Source organism: Pristiophorus japonicus, chromosome 6 (assembly GCF_044704955.1).
Source record: "Pristiophorus japonicus isolate sPriJap1 chromosome 6, sPriJap1.hap1, whole genome shotgun sequence".
Classification (NCBI taxonomy): domain Eukaryota; kingdom Metazoa; phylum Chordata; class Chondrichthyes; family Pristiophoridae; genus Pristiophorus; species Pristiophorus japonicus.
Window position 1 is genome coordinate 17781908 of NC_091982.1, and position 27015 is coordinate 17808922.

General features: G+C 44.1%; 1 protein-coding gene across 1 annotated transcript; it reads left to right on the top strand.

Annotated features, from left to right (window-relative positions):
* On the top strand, positions 1-26775 carry vbp1 (von Hippel-Lindau binding protein 1). Its single transcript, XM_070882658.1, has 6 exons — positions 1-106; positions 10163-10287; positions 15220-15286; positions 16120-16218; positions 18581-18719; positions 26271-26775. Exons 1-6 carry the CDS (start codon positions 26-28, stop codon positions 26339-26341), a joined length of 582 nt encoding a protein of 193 aa, XP_070738759.1. The 5' UTR covers positions 1-25; the 3' UTR covers positions 26342-26775.
* The last annotated feature ends 240 nt before the right edge of the window (positions 26776-27015 follow it).

Sequence of the window (27015 nt, forward strand, 5' to 3'; positions counted from 1 at the left end):
TCAAGCGACGTCACTTTGCCCCAAGATGGCGACCACCAGTGGGAGCGGCGATACCAACGCGGCTCCGGGCCGTAAGCACCTAGGCATTCCCCAGGCCGTGTTCGTGGTAAGGGACCCCCCCCCCCCCCTCCTGAGGATTGGGATAGGGTGCGCTGGCGGCTCTGGGTGAGGGTCTGAGGACCATGCTCCTTGTCTGAGCGGGAGCGGCTGTGTCCCCATGGAGACGTGCGGCCGGGCGTCAGTGAGCAACCGCTCGCCCCTCGCGGGGTCTCCAGGTTCAGCTGTCCGTTTCTACAGCAACACAATTTAATCCTTTGTGATTTAAAAAACAAACTTCGTTACAGTGGTGGTCTGTGGGCTCCGGGGTAAAACAAACGGCCCACTGAGTTACACAGACCGCGGTTGGGGGGGGGGGTGTCCCACGCTCCATCCCAGGACTGGCCTGCTCAATGCCTCAGTTCCGGTGAGCTGGGGAGGGGTAAGATCCGCCAAGCTTATTGTTGCTGTTGTCCACCCAATGAATCCTGCAAGGTTTGGGCAGACATCAGGTGAGGACCGGATCGGGCCACTTACCGTAAAATAATCTGTCACCAATCATTATTCAGGCCACTTGGGCGAGGTACTAAAAGCCTGCCAATGTGTGTCTAGAGACATACATCCACTTTCCCAGAGATGGTAGTTGATTTGGGCTCACTTGATATCTTTTAACTGGCAGGTGGGTTGATAATCTGTTGGGGGTTACAGGGAAGATAAAAAGAATGCGGACTTCCTTAAAGTAGAATTCGAGGATTATCAAAGATAGCGTAAACATACAAGGAAAGGGTTTAAAAAAAAAAAAAAAATTCGTTCATGGAATTCAGCATTTGTTGTCCATTGCTAACTTCCCTTGAGAAGGTGGGGGTGAGCTACCGCTGTATTGCACCGCTGTAGTCCGTGTGGTGAAGGTACTCCACAGTGCTGTTGGGGAGGGAGTTCCAGGATTTTAACCCAGTGATGATGAAGGAACGGCAAAATACTTCCAAGTCAGATTGGCAAACTGTAACTAGTGGGGTGAAACAGCGATCAGTGCTGGGGCCTCAACTATTTACAATTTATATTAATGACTTGGATGAAGGGACCGAGTGTAACGTAGCCAAATTTGCTGATGATAAAGACAGGTGGGAAAGCAAGTTGCGAGGAGGACATAAAGAATCTACAAAGGGATATATATAGGCTCAGTGAGTCGGCAAAAAATTGCCACATGGAGTATAATGTGGGAAAATGTGAGGTAGGAAAAATAAAAAAGCAAATTACTATTTAAGTGGGGAGAGATTACAAAATGCTGCAGTACAGAGAGACCTGCGGGTTCTTGTACATGTGAAGCACAAAATTAGTATGCAGCTACAGCAAGTAATCAGGAAGGCAAATGGAATGTTGGTCTTTATTGCAAGGGGGATAGAGTATAAAAGCAGGGAAGTCCTGCTCAACTGTACAGGGTGATGGTAAGACCGCTTCTGGTGTACTGCATACAGTTTTGGTCTCCTTATTGAGGAGGGATATACTTGCATTGGAGGCATTTCAGAAGAAGGTTCACTAGGTTGATTCCTGAGATGAAGGGGTTGTCATATGAAGGAAGGTTGGGCCTATATTCATTGGAGTTTAGAAGAATGAGAGGTGATCTTATTAGAAACATAGAAAATAGGTGCAGGAGTAGGCCATTCGGCCCTTCTAGCCTGCACCGCCATTCAATTAGTTCATGGCTGAACATGCAACTTCAGTACCCCATTCCTGCTTTCTCACCATACCCCTTGATTCCCCTAGTAGTAAGGACTTCATCTAACTCCTTTTTGAATATATTTAGTGAATTGGCCTCAACAACTTTCTGTGGTAGAGAATTCCACAGGTTCACCACTCTCTGGGTGAAGAAATTCCTCCTCATCTCGGTCCTAAATGGCTTCCCTCTTATCCTTAGACTGTGTCCCCTGGTTCTGGACTTCCCCAACATTGGGAACATTCTTCCTGCATCTAACCTGTCTAACCCCGTCAGAATTTTAAACGTTTCTATGAGGTCCCCTCTCATTCTTCTGAACTCCAGTGAATACAAGCCCAGTTGATCCAGTCTTTCTTGATAGGTCAGTCCCGCCATCCCGGGAATCAGTCTGGTGAACCTTCGCTGCATGCCCTCAATAGCAAGAATGTCCTTCCTAAGGTTAGGAGACCAAAACTGTACACAGTACTCCAGGTGTGGCCTCACCAAGGCCCTGTACAACTGTAGCAACACCTCCCTGCCCCTGTACTCAAATCCCCTCGCTATGAAGGCCAACATGCCATTTGCTTTCTTAACTGCCTGCTGTACCTGCATGCCAACCTTCAATGACTGATGTACCATGACACCCAGGTCTCTTTGCACCTCCCCTTTTCCTAATCTGTCACCATTCAGATAATCTGTCTCTCTGTTTTTACCACCAAAGTGGATAACCTCACATTTATCCACATTATACTTCATCTGCCATGCATTTGCCCACTCACCTAACCTATCCAAGTTGCTCTGCAGCCTCATAGCATCCTCCTCGCAGCTCACACTGCCACCCAACTTAATGTCATCCGCAAATTTGGAGATACTACATTTAATCCCCTCGTCTAAATCATTAATGTACAGTGTAAACAGCTGGGGCCCCAGCACAGAACCTTGCGGTACCCCACTAGTCACTGCCTGCCATTCTGAAAAGTCCCCATTTACTCCTACTCTTTGCTTCCTGTCTGACAACCAGTTCTCAATCCATGTCAGCACACTACCCCCAATCCCATATGCTTTAACTTTGCACATTAATCTCTTGTGTGGGACCTTGTCGAAAGCCTTCTGAAAGTCCAAATATACCACATCAACTGGTTCTCCCTTGTCCACTCTACTGGAAACATCCTCAAAAAATTCCAGAAGATTTGTCAAGCATGATTTCCCTTTCACAAATCCATGCTGACTTGGACCTATCATGTCACCTCTTTCCAAATGCACTGCTACGACATCCTTACTAATTGATTCCATCATTTTACCCACTACCGATGTCAGACTGACCGGTCTATAATTCCCTGTTTTCTCTCTCCCTTTTTTAAAAAGTGTGGTTACATTGGCTACCCTCCACTCCATAGGAACTGATCCAGAGTCAATGGAATGTTGGAAAATGACTGTCAATGCATCCACTATTTCCAAGGCCACCTCCTTAAGTACTCTGGGATGCAGTCCATCAGGCCCTGGGGATTTATCGGCCTTCAATCCCATCAATTTCCCCAACACAATTTCCCGACTAATAAGGATTTCCCTCAGTTTCTCCTCCTTACTAGACCCTCCGACCCCTTTTATATCCGGAAGGTTGTTTGTGTCCTCCTCAGTGAATACCGAACCAAAGTACTTGTTCAATTGGTCCGCCATTTCTTTGTTCCCCGTTATGACTTCCCCTGATTCTGACTGCAGGGGACCTACGTTTGTCTTTACTAACCTTTTTCTCTTTACATATCTATAGAAACTTTTGCAATCCGTCTTAATGTTCCCTGCAAGCTTCTTCTCGTATTCCATTTTCCCTGCCCTAATCAAACCCTTTGTCCTCCTCTGCTGAGTTCTAAATTTCTCCCAGTCCCCGGGTTCGCTGCTATTTCTGGCCAATTTATATGCCACTTCCTTGGCTTTAATGCTATCCCTGATTTCCCTTGATAGCCACGGTTGAGCCACCTTCCCTTTTTTATTTTTACGCCAGACAGGAATGTACAATTGTTGTAGTTCATCCATGCGGTCTCTAAATGTCTGCCATTGCCCATCCACAGTCAACCCCTTCAGTATCATTCGCCAATCTATCCTAGCCAATTCACGCCTCATACCTTCAAAGTTACCCTTCTTTAAGTTCTGGACCATGGTCTCTGAATTAACTGTTTCATTCTCCATCCTAATGCAGAATTCCACCATATTATGGTCACTCTTCCCCAAGGGGCCTCGCACAACGAGATTGCTAATTAATCCTCTCTCATTACACAACACCCAGTCTAAGATGGCCTCCCCCCTACTTGGTTCCTCGACATATTGGTCTAAAAAACCATCCCTTATGCACTCCAGGAAATCCTCCTCCACCATATTGCTTCCAGTTTGGTTAACCCAATCTATGTGCATATTAAAGTCACCCATGATAACTGCTGCACCTTTATTGCACGCACCCCTAATTTCATGTTTGATGCCCTCCCCAACATCACTACTACTGTTTGGAGGTCTGTACACAACTACCACTAACGTTTTTTGCCCTTTGGTATTCTGCAGCTCTACCCAGATAGATTCCACATCATCCAAGCTAATGTCCTTCCGAACTATTGCCTTAATTTGCTCCTTAACCAGCAATGCTACCCCACCTCCTTTTCCTTTTATTCTATCTTTCCTGAATGTTGAATACCCCTGGATGTTGAGTTCCCAGCCCTGATCATCCTGGAGCCACGTCTCCGTAATCCCAATCACATCATATTTGTTAACATCTATTTGCACAGTTAATTCATCCACCTTATTGCGGATACTCCTTGCATTAAGACACAAAGCCTTCAGGCTTGTTTTTTTAACACCCTTTGTCCTTTTAGAATTTTGCTGTACAGTGGCCCTTTTTGTTCTTTGCCTTGGGTTTCTCTGCCCTCCACTTTTCCTCATCTCCTTTCTGTCTTTTGCTTTTGCCTCCTTTTTGTTTCCCTCTGTCTTCCTGCATTGGTTCCCATCCCCCTGCCATATTAGTTTAAATCCTCCCCAACAGCACAAGCAAACACTCCCCCTAGGACATTGGTTCCGGTCCTGCCCAGGTGCAGACCGTCCGGTTTGTACTGGTCCCACCTCCCCCAGAACATATAAGATTCTGAGGGGGCTTGACAGGTTAGATACAGAGAGGATGTTTTGCCTCATGGGGAATCTAGAACTAGGGGGCAAAGTTTCAGAATAAGGAGTTGCCCATTTAAGACAGAAATGAGGAGGAATTTCTTCACTCGGTCGTGAATCTTTGGAATTCTCTACCCCAGGGAGCTGTTGAGGCTGGGTCATTGAATATATTTAAGATGGAGATAGACAGATTTTTGAATTATAAGGGAGTCATTGGTATGGGGAGCGGGTGGAGTTGAGACCAGGATCAGATTAGCCATGATCTTATTGAATGGTGGAGCAGGCTCAAGGGGTCAAATGGCCTACTCCTGCTCCTATTACTTAATGTTCTTATGTTTGTGACTTGGAGTTTGTGATGTTCCCATGCGCCTGCTGCCCTTGTCCTTCTAGGTGGTAGAGGTCACGGGTTTGGGAAGTGCTGCCGAAGAAGCCTTGGCGAGTTGCTGCAGTGTATCTTGTAAATGGTACACACTGCAGCCACGGTGCGTTAGTGGTGGAGTGAGTGAATGTATAAGATGATGGGTGGGGTGCCAATCAAGCGAGCTGCTTTGTCTTGGATGGTGTCGAGCTTCTTAAGTGTTGTTGGAGCTGCAAGTGGAGAGTATTCCATCACACTCCTGACTTGTACCATGTAGTTGGTGGAAAGTCTTTAGAGAGTCTGGAGGTGAGACACTTGTTGCAGAATACCCAGGGCTGGTGTGGTGGTGTTGCAAAGTATTTATGTGGATGGTTGAGTTAAGTTTGTGGTGAATTGTGATATTGAGGATATTGATGGTGGGGGATTCGGCAAGTGGGGGAGGGAGTGGTGGGGGAGTGAGCATGTTCATCTTTTATCATTTTATTTTTTTGAATGCTATTTGCATAACCTCTTCGAGTCCCTCAGTTTGTGATGAGTAGCTTTTGATTTTGTAATCTATCAATATCATATATATTTAATCATTTACATGCATATAGTGTTTTTAACGTTAAAAGTGTCCCAAGGTGGCTCACAAATAGAACATAAGAACATAAGAAGAACATAAGAATTAGGAACAGGAGTAGGCCATCTAGCCCCTCGAGCCTGCTCCGCCATTCAATAAGATCATTGCTGATCTGGCCGTGGACTCAGCTCCACTTTCCCGCTCTCTCCCCGTAACCCTTAATTCCCTTATTGGTTAAAAATCTTTCTATCTGTGACTTGAGTACATTCAATGAGCTAGCCTCAACTGCTTCCTTGGGCAGAGAATTCCACAGATTCACAACCCTCTGGGAGAAGAAATTCCTTCTCAACTCGGTTTTAAATTGGCTCCCCCGTATCTTAAGAAATACTTAAGATAATTAGGGAAGGGGGAAAATTAGGCATGGTGACCAAAAGTTTGTTTGAAAAGATACATTTTGATAAGATTATAAAAGTGGAAAGAGACATAGAAAGGTAGAGATATCTAGTGAGGTGTTCCAGAGAGTAGGGTAAAGGCAGTTGAAGGCTCTGCAGTCAGTGTTGAGATGAAGGAGGAAAGGATGCACAAAGAGCAGAGGCAGAGGACTGCTGAAGGGATATAAGGGTTAAAAAGAGGATGCAGAGAGTGGAACAAGACCATGGAGGGATTTGAAGAAGGAGGTGAGAATTGTGAACTTGATGTTTTGGGTGCAAATGAGCCAATATCACTCAGCAAGGCCATTGGTGAATAGGACATAGTGCTGGTGGCTGAGTTTTGGGACAAGATGGAGTTTGTAGAGGGTAGAGGATGGGAGGCCAGCAAAGACGCATTGGAATAAATGTGTCTGGAGATGACAAAACCCTCACCTATATTTTTATCAGTGGGTTGGGTGAGGTAGGAGTGGTGATGAGCAAGGTTTTAGATAGTCTACGGATGACTGGGAGGGGAGTGAAATCAGTGACAATGTGAATGTTTAAAAATGTATAGAGACATTGAAGTTGAGAATGTGGGAATTGTATAGGGACAGTATAAGCTAACAAAGAATTCATGGAGGAATAGCCATGACATCTCAGACTCGAGACTGCGAAATGTTACAACACTAACACGTATTGAAATGAAACCCACAGCTTGCAGAAAAACCTCAAGGTTTTATTAACCTGAAACATTAACAGAAGGTCTTTGTTTAAAATCAGACCATACTTAGGTCGGCTTATGAGTGGACAAAGGGAAAGAGGAATCAAAAGAGATAGGCTGAACTAGGATGTCACTCTAGCCCTATCTTATCTTTTGCTGAAAATGTATAACCATCGTCCCTTTACAATGTAACGTCACTTTGTCCGTAGGAAGTGGGTGCGTTCGAACAGACTTGCATTCCTTCTGTCTGATAAAGTCCCCGATCGGGATTTGCTTTTTAAATAAAAGCTTGCTTTGTTTAAAGCACAAACGGTATTCGTTTCAGTAATTTTGCTGAACCAGATTGAGGTAAAAGAATCCAGAAATCAACAGCAAGGGAGCGGAATTCATCGCATGAAATGAAAACTGACTTTGTTCGTTCCCCATGGACTGAAAACACTGGCTTTGTTCATCCCCATGTCCAATTGGTGGAAATTGTGACTCATATGTGAAATGATGGCAGCCGAGCAGTATGACAGCACAATGGTGATTGTGGGGTCAAGAGAAGTGATAGAGAGGTGGAGATGGGTATCGTCGTCTTCTCCATGGTCATGGTGCTCCCAGACCAACCCCCAAAAATAACTGGTATTGCAAAAGGGCCTGGGGATCGGGATCGGGATGGGGAGTGGTGAGGCTGGCAAGCATGAGCACAGGGGCCACCCAACACTACTCAGTCAGTGTCCCTGGAAATAGTACTTGGCATAACACCACTTAAAACTACAACTAACTGTAAGCAATGCTACAGATTTGCTAGTATATCATTAAAAATATTTTTAGGGGCCTGTCCATTAACTTTAATTAATGTTGGCAGAATATTAGGCTCGAGTGAAGCATAAATGCCAGCATGAACTGGTTGGGCCGAAAGGCCTGTGTCTGTGCTGTATATTCTCTGTAATTCTATGTAATTTCATTGTTATTTTGTCCAGTTTCTTTGTGAATATTTATCATCCATCTACCATCATCATCATAGGCAGTCCCTCGGAGTTGAGGATGACTTGCTTCCACTCTAAAAGTGAGTTGTCAGGTGACTGAAGAGTCCAATGCGGGACCTCCAGTCTCTGTCACAGGTGGGGCAGACAGTGGTTGAAGGAAAGGGTGGGTGGGGATCCTGGGTTGATGCACGCTCCTTCCGCTGGTGACACTTGTTTTCTGCTTGTTCTCAGCAATGGAACTCTAGGCACTCAGCGCCCTCCTGGATGTTCTTCCTCCACTTTGGGCGGTCTTGGGCCAGGGATTTCCAGGAGTCGGTGGGGGTGTTGTACTTTGTCAAGGAGGCTTTGAGGGTGTCCTTGAAGCATTTTCTCTGCCCACCTGGGGCTCGCTTGCCATGTCAAAGCTCCACGTAGCGCACTTGCTTTGGGAGTCTCGTGTCGGGCATGCGGACGATGTGGCTCGCCCAACAGAGCTGATCGAGCTTCGATGCTGGGGATGTTGGCCTGAGCAAGAACACTGACATTGGGCAGGATAGACGCACCAACGTCATCCATCTACCATGTTAACTGTCAATATAGTTGCTGTCTGTCACATATTTTTTCGTAGCAGTCCGGAAAAACACTTGATGTAGTACAAGATGTGCTGTAAAGTGCATTTAGTTAATTGATGTGGTCTTGGATGAAGGTGGTTAAAAGCCACTGTCTGTCCTAAGTAGCTGTCAGTGATATGATACCAAATGTTTTGTAATCATTTGTACAGCCCAATGCTTTCTGCTAAGCACCACCAGCTCTATCTACACTGCCCACGATGGTTCACTTGTCTTTGGGATGAGATAGGTGCTTGTACCCCAACAGATTCCATCCTTTGCCTTAGATGCATAGCAACAACTCATCTGAATTGTTTGTAAGGTAATGGCGGAGGACCTGGTGCTGAGGAGAATGGATGAGCAAAACCAGAAATACAAATTCAGGCAACTGAAATCTGTTGCAAACAAGAGAAGGTGAGAGGTCAATAGTCAAGAAATCCAAAACTCAGCTGCCCGTGATCTATCTTGCACCAGGTCCTGTTCACCCATCACCTCTGTGCTTGCTGATCTACATTGGCTCCCAGTCTGACAATGCCTTGATTTTAATATTCGCATCCTTGTTTTCAAATCACTCCATGGCCTCACCCCTCCTTTTCTCTGAACTCCTCCAGACCTACAACCCTCTTGAGATTTCTGCACTCCTCCAATTCTGGCCACTTGCGCATCTTCGATATTCATTGCTTCGTCATTGGCAGCTGTGCCTTTAGCTATCTAGGCTCTAAGCTCTGGAATTCCCTTCCCTTCCTAAACCTCTCCACCCCCCTCTCCTTTTTAAGATGCTCCTTAAAACCTACCTCTTTGACCATGCTTTTGGTTGCCTGTCCTAATATCTCCTCTGTGGCTCGGTGTCACATTTTGTTAGATGCTCCCTGTGAAGCACCTTGTGACATTTTACAATGTTAACGGTGCTATGTAAATGCAAGTTGTAGTTCTAGAAGTGAAAATGTTTAACTGTTAGCCAATTTAGAGGATTTGTACATGTAGATAGTGGGTTATTGTAAGAATTAGAAGCTATGGAGAAGCTGTGATTCATTTTGACTATCAGGTGATTTATTGTCTATGGTCTTGAACTCTGTTTTATAAATCAAGTATCCTCTAGTGCTTTCTAGCTACAATGCTAGAAGTTTGCCTGTTGCTCTTCTGACACAGATATCTCTGCTGTGTGTGTATTATAGACACAAAAAAACTGCATGAATAGAAGTCACGTAGATTTTTGTAGATCTCTTTGTTTGTGTAACCAGCCTTCTAGCCAGCTGGCTGTGAATTGGTCAATTATGTGCTAGCAAACAATTTTAGTTGCGTTTTATCAGAGGCCATGTGTGAGGCTAGATAGTGACTACCGTCGGGTTATTTAACCACAGGAAGGGGATCACAGCTGACCCAATCCTGCCCTTGCCCACTGTTCGCATGCACTTCCAATAGGAGTTGCAGGATAACTAGAATCGGAAGCAAAACCCTAGCGGATACTACCCTCCTTGTACTGGGGTGCTGAGGCTGATTGTAGCTACCTCACCTCTGCCAAAGCTAACTCAACACAGCAAGGTCAAATCTGGAAACTTTGTGGGCGGTATGGGTCAACTACTCCCATTTGTTACTTTCCCTTGTTTTGCTGGCACATAGGTCTTCATTTTTCAAGTCCATCACTTAATCTGGTTTTTTTCCTAATCTTCTGCTTCCCAGGAAGATGTTGTTGCATTTATGAAGCAGCCTGGTAACGAGACAGCAGATCTGGTGCTGAGGAGGCTAGACGAGCAATACCAAAAATACAAATTCATGGAATTGAATCTATCGCAAAAGAAGAGAAGGTGAGTGGTTAAATTGTGAGGAAGCAAGAATGTCCAACTGTTAAGCCAGTTTTGCCGAATCTGTTAAATGTACAGGACAGAGGAACCTGGGGGTCCTTGTGCATGAAACATAAAAAGTTAGTATGCAGGTACAGCAAGTAATCAGGAAGGCAAATGGAATGTTGGCCTTTATTGCAAAGGGGATGGAATATAAAAGCAGGGAAGTCCTGCGACAACTGTACAGGGTATGGGTGAGACCACACCTGGAGTACTGCATACAGTTTTGGTCTCCTTATTTAAGGAGCGATATACTTGCATTGGAGGCTGTTCAGAGAAGGTTCGCGAGGTTGATTCCTGAGATGAAGGAATGGTCTTATGAAGAAAGGTTGGGCCTGTACTCATTAGTGGAACATATGAGGGGGCTTGACAAGGTAGATGTAGAGAAGATGTTTCCACTCGTGAGGGAGTCTAGAACTAGGGGGGCATAGTTTCAGAATAAGGGGTCGCCCATTTAGAACTGAGATGAGGAATTTCTTCTCTGAACATAAGAATTAGGACCAGGAGCAGGCCATCTAGCCCCTCGAGCCTGCTCCGCCATTCAACAAGATCATGGCTGATCTGGCCGTGGACTCAGCTCCACTTACCTGCCCGCTCCCCGTAACCCTTAATTCCCTTATTTGTTAATCTATGGAATTCTCTGACCCAGAGAGCTGTGGAGGCTGGCTCATTGAATATATTTAAGGTGGAGATAGACAGATTTTTGAATGATAAGGGAGTGAAGGGTTTTGGGCAGCGGGCAGGGAAGTGGAGCTGAGCCCAAGGTCAGATCAGCCATGATCTTATTAAATGACGGAGCAGGCTCGAGGGGCCAAATGGCCTATTTCTGCTCCTATTTCTTATGTTCTAAACACGTATCAAAATTGATTCACAATTTATCGTACGATTGAGAAAGAGACCCAAATGATCCTGGTGCTCTTCGGTTATGAAAATCATCTTTGTGAGAAAACCTCTCTCTACCTCATTGCCAGAACCACTGGTTTACAGTAACTGAATAGGACAAATTCCATTTTTATTAAATGGGATTTTTTTATGACAGTTTTGGCAATCATGTTCTGAAATTCCATCTGTTTTTCTTTTAATTCATTCATTCATTCATGGGATGTGGGTGTTGCTGGCAAGGCCAGCATTTATTACACATCCCTAATTTCCCTTGAGAAGGTGGTGGTATGCTGCTGCCTTGAACTGTTGCACTCCATGTGATGGTTACTCCCACAGTGCTGTTAGATAGGGAGTTCCAAGATTTTGACCTAGCAACGATGAAGGAACGGCGATATATTTCCAAGTCAGGATGGTGGGGAACTTGGAGGTGGTATTCCCATGCGCTTGCTGCCCTTGTCCTTCTAGGTAGTAGAAGACGTGGGTTTGGGAGGTGCTGTCGAAGAAGCCTTGGTGAATTGCTGTCATGTATCTTGTAGATGGTACACACTGCAGCCACTGTGCGCCGGTGGTGGAGGGAATGAGTGTTTAAGCTGGTGGATGGGGTGCCAATCAATTGGGCTGCTTTGTCCTGTATGCTGTCGAGCTTTTTGAGTGTTTGGAGCTGCACTCATCCAGGCAACTGGAGAGTGTTCCATTACACTCCTGACTTGTACCTTTATAGATGGTGAAAAGACTTTGGGGAGTCAGGAGGTGAGTCATTTGTCACAGAATATGCAGCCACTGACCTGCTCTTGTTGCCACAGTATTTATGTGTCCAGTTAAGAGTCAATGATGACTCCCAAGATGTTTTTGGTGGGGGATTTGACGATAGTAATGCCATTGAATATCAAGGGGAAGTAGTTAGACTTTTCCTTATTGGAGATGGTTATTGCCTGGCACTTGTGTGGCGCAAATGTTACTTGCCACTTAGCAGCCCAAGCCATAATGTTGTCCAGGTGTAGCTGCATGCTGGCATGGGCTGCTTCATTATCTGAGGAGTTGCGAATGGAACTGAACACTGCAATCATCAGTGAATAGCCCCACTGCTGACCTTATGATGGAAGAAAGATAATTGATGAATCAGTTGAAGATGGTTGAGCCTAGGACACTGCCCTGAGGAACTCCTGTAGCGATGTCCTGGGGCTGAGATGATTTGCCTCCAACAGCCACAACCATTACTTCCTTTGTGCTAGCTATGATTCCAGCCATTGGAATTTTCCCCGTGATTCCCATTGACTTCAATTTAACTAGGGCTTTTTGATGCCACGCTCGGTCACATGTTGTCTTGATGTCTAGGGCAATCAGGCTTGCTTCATCTCTGGATTTCAGCTCTTTTCTCCTTGTTTGGACCAAGGTTATAATGAGGTCTGGAGCCGAGTGGTCCTGGCGGAACCCAAACTGAGCATCGGTGAGCAGGTTATTGGTGAGTAAGTGCTGTTTGATAGCACTGTCAATGACACCTGCCATCACTTTGCTGAAGATTGAGAGTAGACGGATGGGGTGGTAATTGGCTGGATTGGACTTGTCCTGCTTTTTGTGGACAGAACATACCTGGGCAATTTTCCACTTTGTTAGGTAGATGGCAGTATTCTAGCTGTACCAGAATAGCTTGGCTAGAGTCGTGGCTACTTCTGGAGCACAAGTCTTCAGAATGACAGCCGGGATGTTGTCGGGGTCCATAGCCTTTTCTGTATCCAATGCACTTGGCTGTTTCTTGATATCACGTGGAGTGGATCGAATTGGCTGAAGACTGGCTTCTATGATGGTGAGGACCTCAGGTTGAGGCTGACATAGATCATCCACTCTGTATTTCTGGCTGAAATTGGTTGCTTTTGCCTTGTCTATTACACTTGCTACTGGGCTCTGCCATCATTGAGGATGAGGATAATCATGGAGGCTCCTCCTCCTGTTATTTAATTGTCCATCACCATGCACAACTGGATGTGGCAGGAATTCAGAGCTTTAATCTGATCTGTTGTATGTTCGATGGCTTAACTGTCTTTAGCATGCTGTTTCTGCTGGTTTAGCATGCATGTAGTCCTGTCTGGTAGCTTCACCATCTTGGCAACTTATTTTTAAGTACATCTGGTGCTGCTCCTGGCATGCTCTTCTACACTCATCATTGAACTAGGGTTGGTCCCCTGGCTTGATGTTATTGTAGAGAGAGAGAAATGCTGGGCCATGAGCTAACAGATTGTGGTGGACTACGATTCTGCTGCTGATGACCCACAGCACCTCATGGATGCCCAATTTTGAGCTGCTAGATCTGTTCTGAATCTATCCCATTTAGCACATTGGTAGTGCCACACAACACGATGGAGGTTGTCCTCAGTGTGAAGACGGGACTTTGTCTCCACAAGGACTGTGTGGTGGTCACTCCTACCAATACTTTTATGGACAGATGCATCTGGGGCAGGTAGATTGGTGAGGACGATTAGGGAGGCCTAACAAGGTAAGGGAATACACATTGAATGGTAGGATACTGAGAAGTGTAGAGGAACAAAGGGACCTTGGAGTGCATGTCCACAGATCCTTGAAGGTAGCAGGCCAGGTAGATAAGGTGGTTAAGAAGACATACGGAATACTTGCCTTTATTAGCCAAGGCATAGAATACATGAGCAGGGAGGTTATGCTTGAATTGTATAAAACATTAGTTAGGCCACAGCTAGAGTACTGCAGTACTGGTCACCAATTACAGGAAAGAAGTGATTGCACGAGAGAGAGTACAGAAGAGATTTACGAGGATGTTGCCTGGACTGGAAAATTTTAGCTATGAGGAAAGATTGGATAGGCTGGGTTTGTTTTCTTTGGAACAGAGGAGTTTGAGGAGAGATTTTATTGAGTTGTATAAAATTATGAGGGGCCTAGATAAAGTGGATAGGAAGGACCTATTTTCCATAGTCAAGGGGTCAACAACCAGGGGGCTTAGATTTAAAGTAATTGGGAGGGGATTTGTGGAGGAAATTTTTCACCCAGAGGGTGGTGGGAGTCTGGAACTCACTGCCTGAAAGAGTGGTAGAGGCAGAAACTCTCACCACATTTTAAAAAGTACTTGGATGTGCACTTGAAGTGCCGTAACCTATAGGGCTACGGGCCAAAAGCTGGAAAGTGGGATTAGGCTGGATAGCTCTTTGTCGGCCAGCGCAGACACGATGGGCCAAAATGACGACCTTCCGCGCTGTTTATTTCTATGACAAGGTCAAGTAAGTTTTTTCCTCCTGTTGCTTCTCTCGCCACTTGCCACAGACCCAGTCTGGCAGCTGTCCTTCAGGACTCGGTCAGTAGTGGTGCATGAAAACAGAAAACTAGTTGTGTTTCCAGGGACTGAAGAGGTCAAAATTTGTTTTTATTACATGAATTCTGCGATTTTTTTTTTTTAAAAAGACCAATGATTCCGTCTCTCTTTATAATTCATTGAAAATCAGTGATTTTGTTCATTGCACATTCCACTTTAACAGGTAAAAACATAGATTTGTCAAACTACTTTTGGGGGAAAAATGTCTAAAAGCAGGTAAACTGCTTTAAACCGATCTTTGCTTTTTTTAAAAACTGAACCGGCTCCCGTGACAATCCTGAAGCGTGCATACGCAGGACACTTCCGGTTCATTGACAGCAGTCGCGTCCTTGCTGAAATACCCAGTGCTATCTGTACACATTTTAAGAGAATTATAATTGTGCAGCAAGTGTGTTTAAACTACTGCTGGGTATTTCCTCTGACCATTTTGGAGCAGCACCACCACCTATTGATAGAAAAATCCAGACATAGTCCTTCGGGTGGGGGGGATGGCTTCAAATTTAAATAATGCCAGCCTTCCTTGGTGTAATCATCTACGTTGTATTCTGACCTGGTATAATGCACTGACTGGAGATCTTTTGCATATCTCGAGAATTTCTACTTGCCTAATTGAAGGCCTCTGTGAAAAGTGATTGGTTTGGTTGACAAAAGCATTTATATTTACATCTTTCCTCCCCTAGGCTAAAAAGTCAAATCCCAGAAATTAAACAGACGTTAGAGATCTTAAAACACATGCAGAAGAAAAAGGTAAAACTCACTAAAGCTTTACATAAAACTAGCTGATTGACAGTTACTTTGCCCATGCCCTTAAATGTTCTTTGTGTTTTCTGGTCCATGCTTGGTCAAATAGGTTTTTTGTCGTTTGTTTTGGGAAAGTGAGTAGCTACGGGTCTAGAGATAAATTTTCAGAAATTTTGAATTATAATTTCATGGAAGTAACTCTCACCAGGATGTGCCTAAACTGACAAGAATATCTCAAACATTGCATTAAGATTTTTTTTCTTCTCTTGTGCCAGAGAGGGTGGGTGAATGACCTGAACCCCAGCCCCTTCTATGGCTTCTTTGAAACTGGCTATCGGGAGGTATAAGTTTGCAGCTCAGGAAGAGACAAATTTGCCTACCATGCCTATGCCAGCTTTTACTACCCTGCTGCTTCCCCATAAACCGTATTCTTTATTTCAAATCTACTTTTCCTTTAAAAGTTAGTGGTCTCTGTTTCCTGTTAACAATTCTGCATAAATACATTTCTCTTCGCTTTTAATTTTCTTTGTGACAATTTTTAATTTAAAACCCATGCCACTGGCTCCCCATCCACTGGAAATATTTTTTCCCTACGAAAACCTCAAATCCAAATCATAGAGAGAAAAAAAGTGGACCAAGCATTGACCTGAGAGGTACTCCAATTCCAACTGATCTCCAATCCGAGCAGTATCCATTAACTTGAATCTTTGTTTCCTGTTCATCAACCAACTTGCTGGGCCACTGAGTAATGTGTATATTATAGAAATGTGAGAGGAGGGGGGGTGGATTGCTTGGTTTATTCAATGCAACCCTGAGTCTGCCTGCTTTTTATTTTGAAGGATTCCACAGATCCAATGGAGACGCTGTTTCTCCTTGCAGATAACTTGTATGCTAAAGCATCCATCGCTCCTACGGATAAAGTATGCTTATGGTTGGGGGTAAGTTCAGAGCCACAGTTTCTCATCTGTATAGCATTTTTTCTGTTACAAGTGTTGGAAAAATATGTAAGGGGAACAAAATCTGCAGGATCATCATAAAGAATACCTCCTGACATTTGTCTTTTGTTCACTCACCCAATGTGTGTTCAGGCTATATTGAGGTGCAGGCATTATGACTGGATGTTCCAAAGCAGACCTTCTGCTAACATACAAAAGCAAAATACGGCGGATGCTGAAAATCTGAAATAAAAGCAGAAAATGCTAGAAATACTTAGCAGGTCAGGCAGCATCTGTGGCGAGAGAAACAGAGTTAACCTTTCATCAGAACTGGAAAAAGTTAGAGACATAACAGGTTTCATCTCCAACAGTAAACAGTTTCTGCTTTTACTTCTGCTAACACATATGGAATAGGATCGGAGGTGTGTTGTGGTGGACTTAATACCAGACTGAGGGATAAAACCTGATCTGTTAGCTACAATTACTATAACCAGCCAAAGCTAGGACAATTGTATCATAATTCTAATTGTCAATAAAATTGTCAGTGCACAGCCATTTACTCATATTTCCACGGTTGGTATACATCTTACTAGTCCATGAAACGTGAACAATGTGTTATAAGGTAGACATTTTTGTATGTCTAGTATTGTGTGTCTCATTGTTTCCTAGGTGCTTCTGGAGCCAGGCAACCTTCATGGATGCTTATGTTTTGTTTTCTTTAATATTGAGTAACTTGGATGAAGATCTAAGTATAGAGGTGCAGGATACTGTGGATACTGGAATGAGTAGGAGAGAAGATGTGATGGACCATGGAGCAGTAGTTAGGTGACAGTAATCTTGGGCTCTGCAAACCTGTAGATTGTAGAAAAAAGGAATACTGAGTGAGGTAGGGATTCTTGCAAAGAATATTGTAGGAGAAGATGTAATGAGTCTTATTTTCAATATAATCGTGCAGGGAAGGGGAGGAGCATGTCAGATGATGTCTTTGGAACTTAACATTGGTGATTAAATTATTTGCTCATAGTGTCTAGTCAGTTCTACCTGTCTTTTTTGACATACTGTGCAACAGATTATACTATACTTTAAAAAAAAAAGTTTGGATGTAAGATGTGTATTTGCAGGGGAAATTTAAAATTAAGCTGTGCACTACCACCACTATATGTTATACAGGTCCACGTTATTCAGGCTAAGAATATTTTTGTGAGTTGCCATGCATGTTAAAAAAAAAAGTATTTTAATGTGAATATTAACAGTTCTACAAAAGTTCGAGCTATTTCTCCCCCTGCACTGTGGCTCAGTTGGTTAAGGCAGTGTGTAACTGACCCATACAGATGAGATTCCTGCTCTGTGCTGAGTAAGTGATCACCTAGAATATCGAAATTTATGGCACAGAAGGATGCTGTTAAGCCCATCGTGTCTGTGCCGACTGAAAAAGAGCTATCCAGCCTAATTCCATTTTCTAGTTCTTGGTCCTTAGCCTTGCAATTTATGGCATTTCAAGTGCATATCCAATACATTTTAAATATGATGAGGGTTTCTGCCTCTCCCACCCTTTCAGGCAGTGAGTTCCAGACCCACACCGTCCTCTGGGTGAAAAAACTTCTCTTCAACTCCCCTCTAATCCTTCTACCAATTACTTTAAATCTTTGTCCCCAGATTATTAACAATAGGTCCTTCCTATCTACTCTATCTAGGCCCTGCATAATTATATACACTTCAATTAAGTCTCGCCTCAGCCTCCTGTTCTAGCCCCCTTTGTTCTAAAGAAAACAACCCCAGCCTATCCAATCTATCCTCATAGCTAAAATTCTTCAGTCCTGGCAACATCCTCATAAATCTCCTCTGTACCCTTTCTAGTGCAATCACATCTTTCCTGTAATGTGGTGACCAGAACTGTACACAGTACTCTAGCTGTGCCCGAACGAATGTTTTATACAGTTCTAACATAACCGCCCTGCTCTTATAATCTGTGCTTCAGCTAATAAAAGAAAGTATCCCGTATGCCTTCCTGACCACCTTATCTACCTTTCCTGCTACCTTCAGGGATCTGTGGACATGCACTGCTTGCATAGCAGTAGGGGCATTACAATTGGCATTCCTGGGGTATGGCTGAGAAAAATCAGCCAGAGGTCCTGCTCTTGATCATTATCCAGGGGCCTCTGTTGGAAAGTGAATGTGTGGATATCAACTGAGGACAGGACCAATTGTGATGCCCCACAAGTGATTAGTCTGCCAGTACTCACTATCCAGGCTCACTAATGGAAAACAGCTACTTGAGTTAGCTCCCCCGCAGTGCAGGCGAGGGTGGTGGGGGTGTGGGGGATTGGCATAAAAATGGATAAGCAGTGTGTCTGTCTTGCTGCAGGCTAATGTAATGCTCGAATATGATATCGATGAGGCTCGAGCATTACTCGAGAAGAATCTGACAACTGCAACCCGTAATCTGGAAGGACTAGAAGAAGACCTGGACTTCCTTCGAGATCAGTTCACCACCACAGAAGTCAGTATCCTTTATACCAAATTGACAAGGGCCATATGGTAACTTAGTTCTCTTGTATATTTGTGGTCGAGCATCTGTTGACATTTATTTTGTCACTTGTCGTATGAGGGTAACCACAGGCTACAAACGGACTGACTGAGAGGACAGGTGGATAACCTGACGTTTCCCTAGCATGAATGCAACTTTCAAACTGACCAATAGGTGTATAGTTGTTCAATTCAGACTTGCCATCCAATTTTTCCTCAATTTTTCCATGAAAGAATAGTGCGTGGCCCTACTGTGTCTCCCCATAGTAGCGCATTTGAGATGGTCAAATCAGTAGAATAGAAGTTCATAGGCAAGAGTCATTGTCTGAGTGATCCATGGGGTTGTGTGTTGGAACATTAATGATACGTGCCACTGAATTTATTTTAAAAAAAGATCCACATGGAGCTACTTGGGTTTCATTTGAATACCAGACACTGGTGAACAGAACTTTACTATTGTGCAGGACTAAGCTATTCAAAGCTTAGGCATGCTTTTTAAAAAAAAAAATTGTGGCATCAATTTGAAAATGTATTTAAGAAAGTTTAAAATTATAGTTGTTTGGGGAAGGGTGGGTGCGAATGGTGACAAGTCAGGAATTTAACCAGGTAATTGAGTTGTCTGCAATTGTACAGATCTGAAATAATTTTTGTAAATGTGTTCTTACCTTGTCAGACTCTCCATTGCCATTCTGCATTCTCCAGCTAGGGGCGTAGATGCAATCTTTGAATCTATCACTTGCACAACAGGATCAGTACTTCTGTGATCAATGGATTGTCGACATTTGCTAAAATGGACCAATTACACTGGTCCCCTTCTCTTTGCAACAATATATTACTTATTTATTCATTCTCTCTCTGTGTCACACACATTTTTCTTTGCTGAGATGGAGAGTGGATTTTTTGGGAAGGTGACCTGTGCTATTTGATTGCAATCTCTCAGTACCCTGGCAAAGGTTTGTCTTGCTAACCCATTTGATTTATTTTAAAACATTTTTATGTCCCCCTTCCAGAGGGAAAAATGTGTGCCTGGTGCCATCACTGGAATCCAGGGAAGATGGGGAAGTTTGCTTGTTGGGGAATCGTAGGCGCAGACTCACTCTGGCACTATGCATTGGTTGCCCTTTTTTACTTTTTCAGTTTTTTTTTCTCTTCCTACTGAAGATATTAACTAATGATGGAGAATGGTACCATGGGTGCTGGTTGCTCTCCCATTACCTCACTCAAGTAACCATTCACGCTTGAGCCTAGACAGTGAATGTTGGCAGGCCATTTGACTGCGGTAACATCACAGCTGAACCTGATACTCAATCCACATGCAGTGTCCACATTAGCATTGCTAGCAGGGATAATGGTCATGAAGGAAGATTTTGGCTGCATTTTTCCCCCACATCTCTCATCCATGTGTATTACAGTAAATTGTAATGCACTTTTACCTAAAATCCTATATTCTTGATTTGTTCAGGAGGTATTGGCAAGACTTCACTTATTGCCTATCCCTGAGATGGTGGACCTTCTTGAGACAGTGCTTGCACTGTTGGCGTTCCCATTTTGGTGGTAAGTAGGGAATTTCAATATTTTGACCCAGTAATGATAAAGGAGCGATGTATATCCAAAGACATCCTGGAGATGGTACACAATGCAATCAACAGTGCACTGGTGATGAAGGAGTTGGATATTGAGTCTAGTGGCAGGAATGATGATCAAGCAGACTGCATTGTTCTTGATGTTGATCTTGAGTGTTGTTATGGCTGCACCCATCCAGGGGAGTGGTGAGTAAGAACATAAGAAATAGGAGCAGGCCATTTGACCCCTCGAGCCTGCTTCGCCATTTAATAAGGTCATGGCTAATCTGATCTTGGGCTCAGCTCCACTTCCCTCTCCCCATAACCCTTCACTCCCTTATCGCTCAAAAATCTATCTCCACCTTAAATATGTTCATTGACCTAGCCTCCACAGCTCTCTGGGAAAGGGAATTCCACAGATTTACGACCCTCAGAGAAATTCCTCCTCATCTCAGTTTTAAATGGGCGATACCTTATTCTGAAACTATGTCCCCTAGTTTTAGTTTCCCCTATGAGTGGAAATATCCTCTCTGCAACCACTTTGTCGAGCCCCCTCAGTATCTTATATATTTCAATAAGATCACCTCTCATTCTTCTGAACTCCAATGAGTATAGACCCAACCTACTCAACCTTTCCTCATGTCAACCCCTTAATCTCAGGAATCAACCTAGTAAACCTTCTCTGAGCTGCCTCCTGTGCAAGTATATCCTTTCTTAAATAAGGAGCCCAAAACTATATGCAGTACTCTAGGTGTAGCCTCACCAATACCCTGTACAATTGTAGCAGGACTTCTCTCTCTTATACTCCGCCCCCTTTGCAATAAAAGCCAACATTCCATTTGCCTTCCTGATTACTTGTTGTACCTGCATACTAACGTTTTGTGTGCCATGCACAAGGACCCCAGGTCCCTTTGTACTGCAGCATTTTGTAATTTCCATTTAAATAATATGCTTTTTTATTTTTCCTGACAAACTGGATAACAACCTACTTTCCCAAATGTTTGCCCACTCACTTAGTCTGTCTATATCCCTTTGAAGATTTTTTGTGTCCACCTCACAATTTGCTTTCCCACCCATCTTTGTATCATCAGCAAAATTGGCTACATTATACTCGGTCCCTTCATCCAAGTCATTAATATAAATTGTAAATAGTTGAGGCCCCAGCACAGATCCCTGTGGCACCCCACTAGTTACCATTTACCAACCGGAAAATGACCCATTTATCCCCGACTCTCTCTTTGTTAGCCAATCCGTTATCCATGCTAATATTATCCCCAACCCCATGGATTTTTATCTTGTGCAGTAATCTTTTATGTGGCACCTTATTGAATGCCTTCTGGAAATCCAAATACACCACATCCACTGGTTCCCCCCTTATCCACCCTGCTCGTTATATCCTCAAAGAACTCCAGCAAATTTGTCAAACATGATTTCCCTTTCATAAAACCATTCTGACTCTGCTTGACTAAATTATGCTTTTCTAAATGTTCTGCTACGGCATCCTTAATAATGGACTTCAGCATTTTACCAACGACAGATGTTAAACTAACTGGTATATAGTTTCCTGCTTTTAGTCTGCTTCCTTTTTTAAATAGGGGCGTTACATTTGCAGTTTTCCAATCCGCTGGGACCTCTCCAGAATCCAGGGAATTTTGGTAGATTACAACCAGTGCATCCACTATCTCTGCAGCCACTTCTTTTAAGAACCTAGGATGCAAGCAGTCGGGTCCAGGTGACTTGTCCACCTTTAGTTCCATTTTTTTAACCAAGTATTTTTTCTTTAGTGATTGTTTTAAGTTTCTCCCTCCCTATAGCACCTTGATTATCCATTATTGGGATGTTTTTAGTGACTTCCAACGTGAAAACTGATACAAAATACTTATTCAAAGTCTCTGCCATTTCCCTATAGTCCTGTGTTGCAGCTTCCACCTAATTTTTAGGTATGCCTGATACTGCTCCTGGCATGCTCTTCTACATTCCTCATTGAACCAGGGAAGGTCACCTGGCTTGATGGTAATGGTAGAGTGAGGGATATGCCGGTCCATGAGGTTACAGATTGTGGTGGAATACATTCCTGCTGCTGCTGATGATTCACAGCACCTCATGGATGTCCAGTTTTGAGCTGCTAGATCTGTTCTGAATCTATTCCATTTAGCACGGTAGTAGTGTCACACAACACAATGGAGGGTGTCCTCAGTGTGAAGACGGGACTTCGTCTCCATAATGACTGTGCGGTGGTCACTGCTACCAATACTGTCATGGACAGATGCATCTGCGACCGGTAGATTGGTGAGGACGAGGTCAAGTTGGTTTTTCCCTTCTGTTGGTTCTCTCTCCACATGCTGCAGGCCCAGTCAGACAGCTATGTCGTTCAGGGCTCAGTTAGTAGTGGTGCTACTGAGCCACCCTTGTTGATGGACATTGAAGTCCCCCACCCAGAATACATTCTGCGCCCTTGCTACACTGTGCTTCTTCCAAGTGGTGTTCAACATAGAGGTAAATGGTAATCAGCAGGAGATTTCCTTGCCCATGTTTGGCGTGATGCCATGAGATTTCATGGGATCCAGAGTCAATGTTGAGGACTCCCAGGGCCACTCCCTCCCGACTATACCACTGTGCCACCACCTCTGGTGGGTTTGTCCTGCTGGTGGGCTGAAGCGTATAAGAATTAGGAGAGGGAGTAGGCCATTGAGTGTATGATTTATGTCAGGCTCGTCTGGGACAGCTCTCCCAACTTTGGCACAAGTCCCCAGATAGTAGTGAGGAGGATTTTGCAGGGTCGACTGGGCTGGATATGCCTTTGTTGTGTCCAAAGCAGATGCTGAGATCAATGCTAGGTGGTCTGTCCAGTTATATACTTGTTATTGTTTCTTGTAGCGGTTTGTTACAACTGAGTGGTTTGCTAGGCCATTTCAGAGTCAACCACATTGCTGTGGGTCTAGAGTTACATATAGGCCAGCCCAGGTATTTATTTTTATTCCAGATTTATTTAATTAACTGAATTTAAATTCCACAGCTGCCGTGGTGGGATTTGATCTCTGTTTCTGGATTATTAGTCCAGTAACATAACCACTATCCTATCGTACCCGGTGCTAAATGGTGACCATCAAAATGTTGATGGGGGACTCTGCACTGGTGGTGCTATTGCAGATTAGGGAGAGATAGTTGGGCTTGCTCTTGTGGAAGATGGCCATTTATCAGTGCAAGCCTGAATGTTATCCTGCCTTTAGTCAGTCCAAGCTGCCCTTCGTTATTGAAATAGTTGTGAATCGAGATTAACATAGAATCATTAGCGAACAGCCCCACTCCTGATCTTGTGTTGAAGCTGCTGTCGTTGGTAGAGGTGAGGATGCTGACTTGATGAACTCTTCCAGCGATGTTCTGAGGTTACAATGATTGGGCTCCAAAATCACAACTGTCTTCCTATGTATCCGTTATGTTTGCACCCATTGAAGGATTTTCCCCTTGATTGCTGTTATTCCCGATGACTGTCAGTTTTGCTAAGGCTCCTTTGTGCCATGCTCGGTTGAATGATGCCTTGATGTTGAGAACAGCTGCTCTCACTTCTCCTCTAGCATTCAGCTCTTGTGCATGCCTACGTGAAGGCTGTAACGAGATCAGGTGGTGAGTGGTACTGGGGAGGTGGGTGGGGTGGCTTGACCCATCCACCTCCACGGAGGTGTGTGGGGGGCCTGACCCATCCACCTCCATGGCACGAACCTGGTATTGCAGTACTTCCAGGAACGGTGCAGTGGCTCTAGGCCTTTTGGCTAAGAGCATTGGCGCAGAGTGATCCTTGATGTGTGCAAGGTGACCTCTGGCGTTTGTGATTTGACAAAGAATTGGAACGATTGGCTACCAAAACTAACAATGCTTGATGTCCAGAACAGTAGAACTGGAAGACACTGCCTGCACTTGAAAGGGAGGAATTTCAAAAAAATGTTGCGGAAACAATATTTCTGTGAGCAAGTAGTTAATCGATAGAACAGACTCACAAGGGAGACAGTGGAAGCAGTTAGTATTGATTGATTCAAATGCAGATTAGCTAGATTTCTTTCAGAAACTATCATTTGGGGATACAGTATACGAGTAATTTGAGACATGATGTGTGGTACGTGTAGAAAACTTGGAGAAAAATGGTGACTTTGGACCCATGGTTCCTAAAGCTCTCCTCCACTGGCATTTTCCTCGTGTCATTTCTGGGTTTGTTGTCGACTAATTTATTGCTATAATTAGTCAGCAATTCCATTATCGTTGTATCATGCAACTGCCAGGATGGTAGATGGTGAACTAGGTGGACCGTGGTCTTTTTTCATCTAGCAATTCCTATATTCCTATTTACAATGTCAACTAGCCAGAAAGGAAAGTTGGGTGGTCAGCAGTTCAGTGGGCGTGGGGTGAAGGGAGTAAGTGGTGGGTCTCATGAATGAGATGAGGTAGGAGAGGACATGAGGGTAGATAGGAGAGAAACTGGAAAAAATAAGCTAGGAGTTATATTTGTTCTACAGGATGATCCTAGCGTAGGGTGATTGAGTGGGAGAAGAAAGTAAGCATGATGGGGCCTGATGTTGTCCAGCCAGATCTGGTGATGGATCGTTAAACAAGATACGCACACATCTGCACTCATGGACCTGAAGTAGCTTAGATGGGACTATACTACGGTATTGACAAGGATTGGCAGAGAGAGCAAAAGTTTTACTGGGGAAATTAAAAGCCAATGTGGGATTAGAATCCAAAGTAGACCAGACCAGATAGAGTTGGCAGGCTCCTTCTCCGGAGGGTGTTACTTGGGTCATCATCTTAGGCAGTCCTTCGGAATTGAGGAAGACTTGCTTCCACTTTTAAAAATGAGCCCTTAGGTGGCTGAACAGTCCAATTCGAGAACCACAGTCCCTGTCATAGGTGGGACAGATAGTCGTTGAGGGAAAGGGGAGTGGGACTGATTTGCCACACGCTCTTTCCGCTGCCTGCACTTGGTGTCTGCATGCTCTCAGCGATGAAACTCGAGGTGCTCGGTGCCCTCCCGGATGCACTTCCTCCACTTAGGGCGGTCTTTGGCCAGGGACTCCTAGGTGTCAGTGGGGATGTTGCACTTTATCAGGGAGGCTTTGAGGGTGTTCTTGTAACGTTTCCTCTGCCTACCTTTGGCTCGTTTGCCGTGCAGGAGTTCCAAGTAGAGCGCTTGCTTTGGAAGTCTCGTGTCTGACATGCAAACAGTGTGGCCTGCCCAGCAGAGCTGATCAAGTGTGGTCAGTGCTTCAATGCTGGGGATGTTGGCCTGGTCGAGGACGTTAACGTTGGTGCGTCTGTCCTCCTAGGGGATTTGCAGGATCTTGCGGAGACATCATTGGTGGTATTTTTCCAGCGACTTGAGGTGTCTACTGTACATGGTCCATGTCTCTGAGCCATACAGGAGGGTGGGTTTTACTACAGCCCTGTAGACCATGAGCTTGGTGGCAGATTTGAGGGCCTGGTCTTCAAACACTCTTTTCCTCAGGCGGCTGGTTTCATTGTCATTCTTTACAATGTCATATTTTTAGAAACATAGAAATTTACAGCGCAGAAGGAGGCCATTCCAGCCCATCGTATCCGCGCCAGCCGACAAAGAACCGCACGGCCCTTGGTCAGCAGCCCTAAAGGTTACATATAAATCTATGAACAATGATGGAAAGGCAAAGAGCACCCAGCCCAACCAATCCACCTCACCACAACTTTCATAATGTGCCATGGTGATATTTGAACTCATGACCTCTGGGATACAAATGTAGCACCATAACCATTATACTTACCAGAGATCGAGCATGAGATTATCCTGGCTCTTCTGGAGCCATTTGGGGAGCTCTTTCTTTTCTAACAGCTTATTTTTTTACTAACAGGAAAACTAGTGGTATTTAGGAGTTGTCAGCATTGCGCCCATTGTAAGTGACAGTGATATATCTGATTTTCCCTTAACCAGTTGTCTTTCAGATATGGCAAGAGTGTATAACTGGGACGTGAAAAGGAGAAGCTCCGAAGCAGCTTCTAAAAGCGATGCATAGTTCGAAAAACACATTTTTACACATAGTTTAACTATCAAACTCACTTTTGTTTTCTTAAAAAAAACTCCATCGATTTGGCAACATTTGTGTTTGGAAAGCTGCAGTTATTTTAGTCTTTGGAAAACACAGAAAATTGCTAGACCCAAGAACAGACGAGAGACTGAAACTACAGATATGTAGACACACTGGTTAATTGCATGCTTATATGGCATTTGAGGAAGTGAAAAAGAATGATATAAAGTACAGATTCAAGGTGTATTGTCTTTGCCCGTTTTCAAAGCAAGCCACACTTGCAACAGCCCTGCAGCCTAGTCGTACAGGCACAGTAGACACCTTGTATATCCATGCAACAAGATCTTGCTATGATATGATATCTGTAAAGATTTTGTATGGTTCTATCATGAGATGTTAATAAACTGCTGAACAGAACAAAACGAATGTGCCTGTAGTAATTTTTTCCTGCGTAAAATCTTTGTTCTTCATTGCTGGAAGAAAGCAGTATTTTCTATTTCAGGCACTCAGTGTCAGGATTAAAAATTCTCAGGTCAGGTATAGATGGAGAGTAAAACCTCAGCTGTGAACTCGGTGTAAACCGTACTGCACCGGTGTGAACTTTTTTCATTTCCCACATCTTCTGGTCTTTATGTGAGATGGCCAGGTAGTGCAATTTTTAT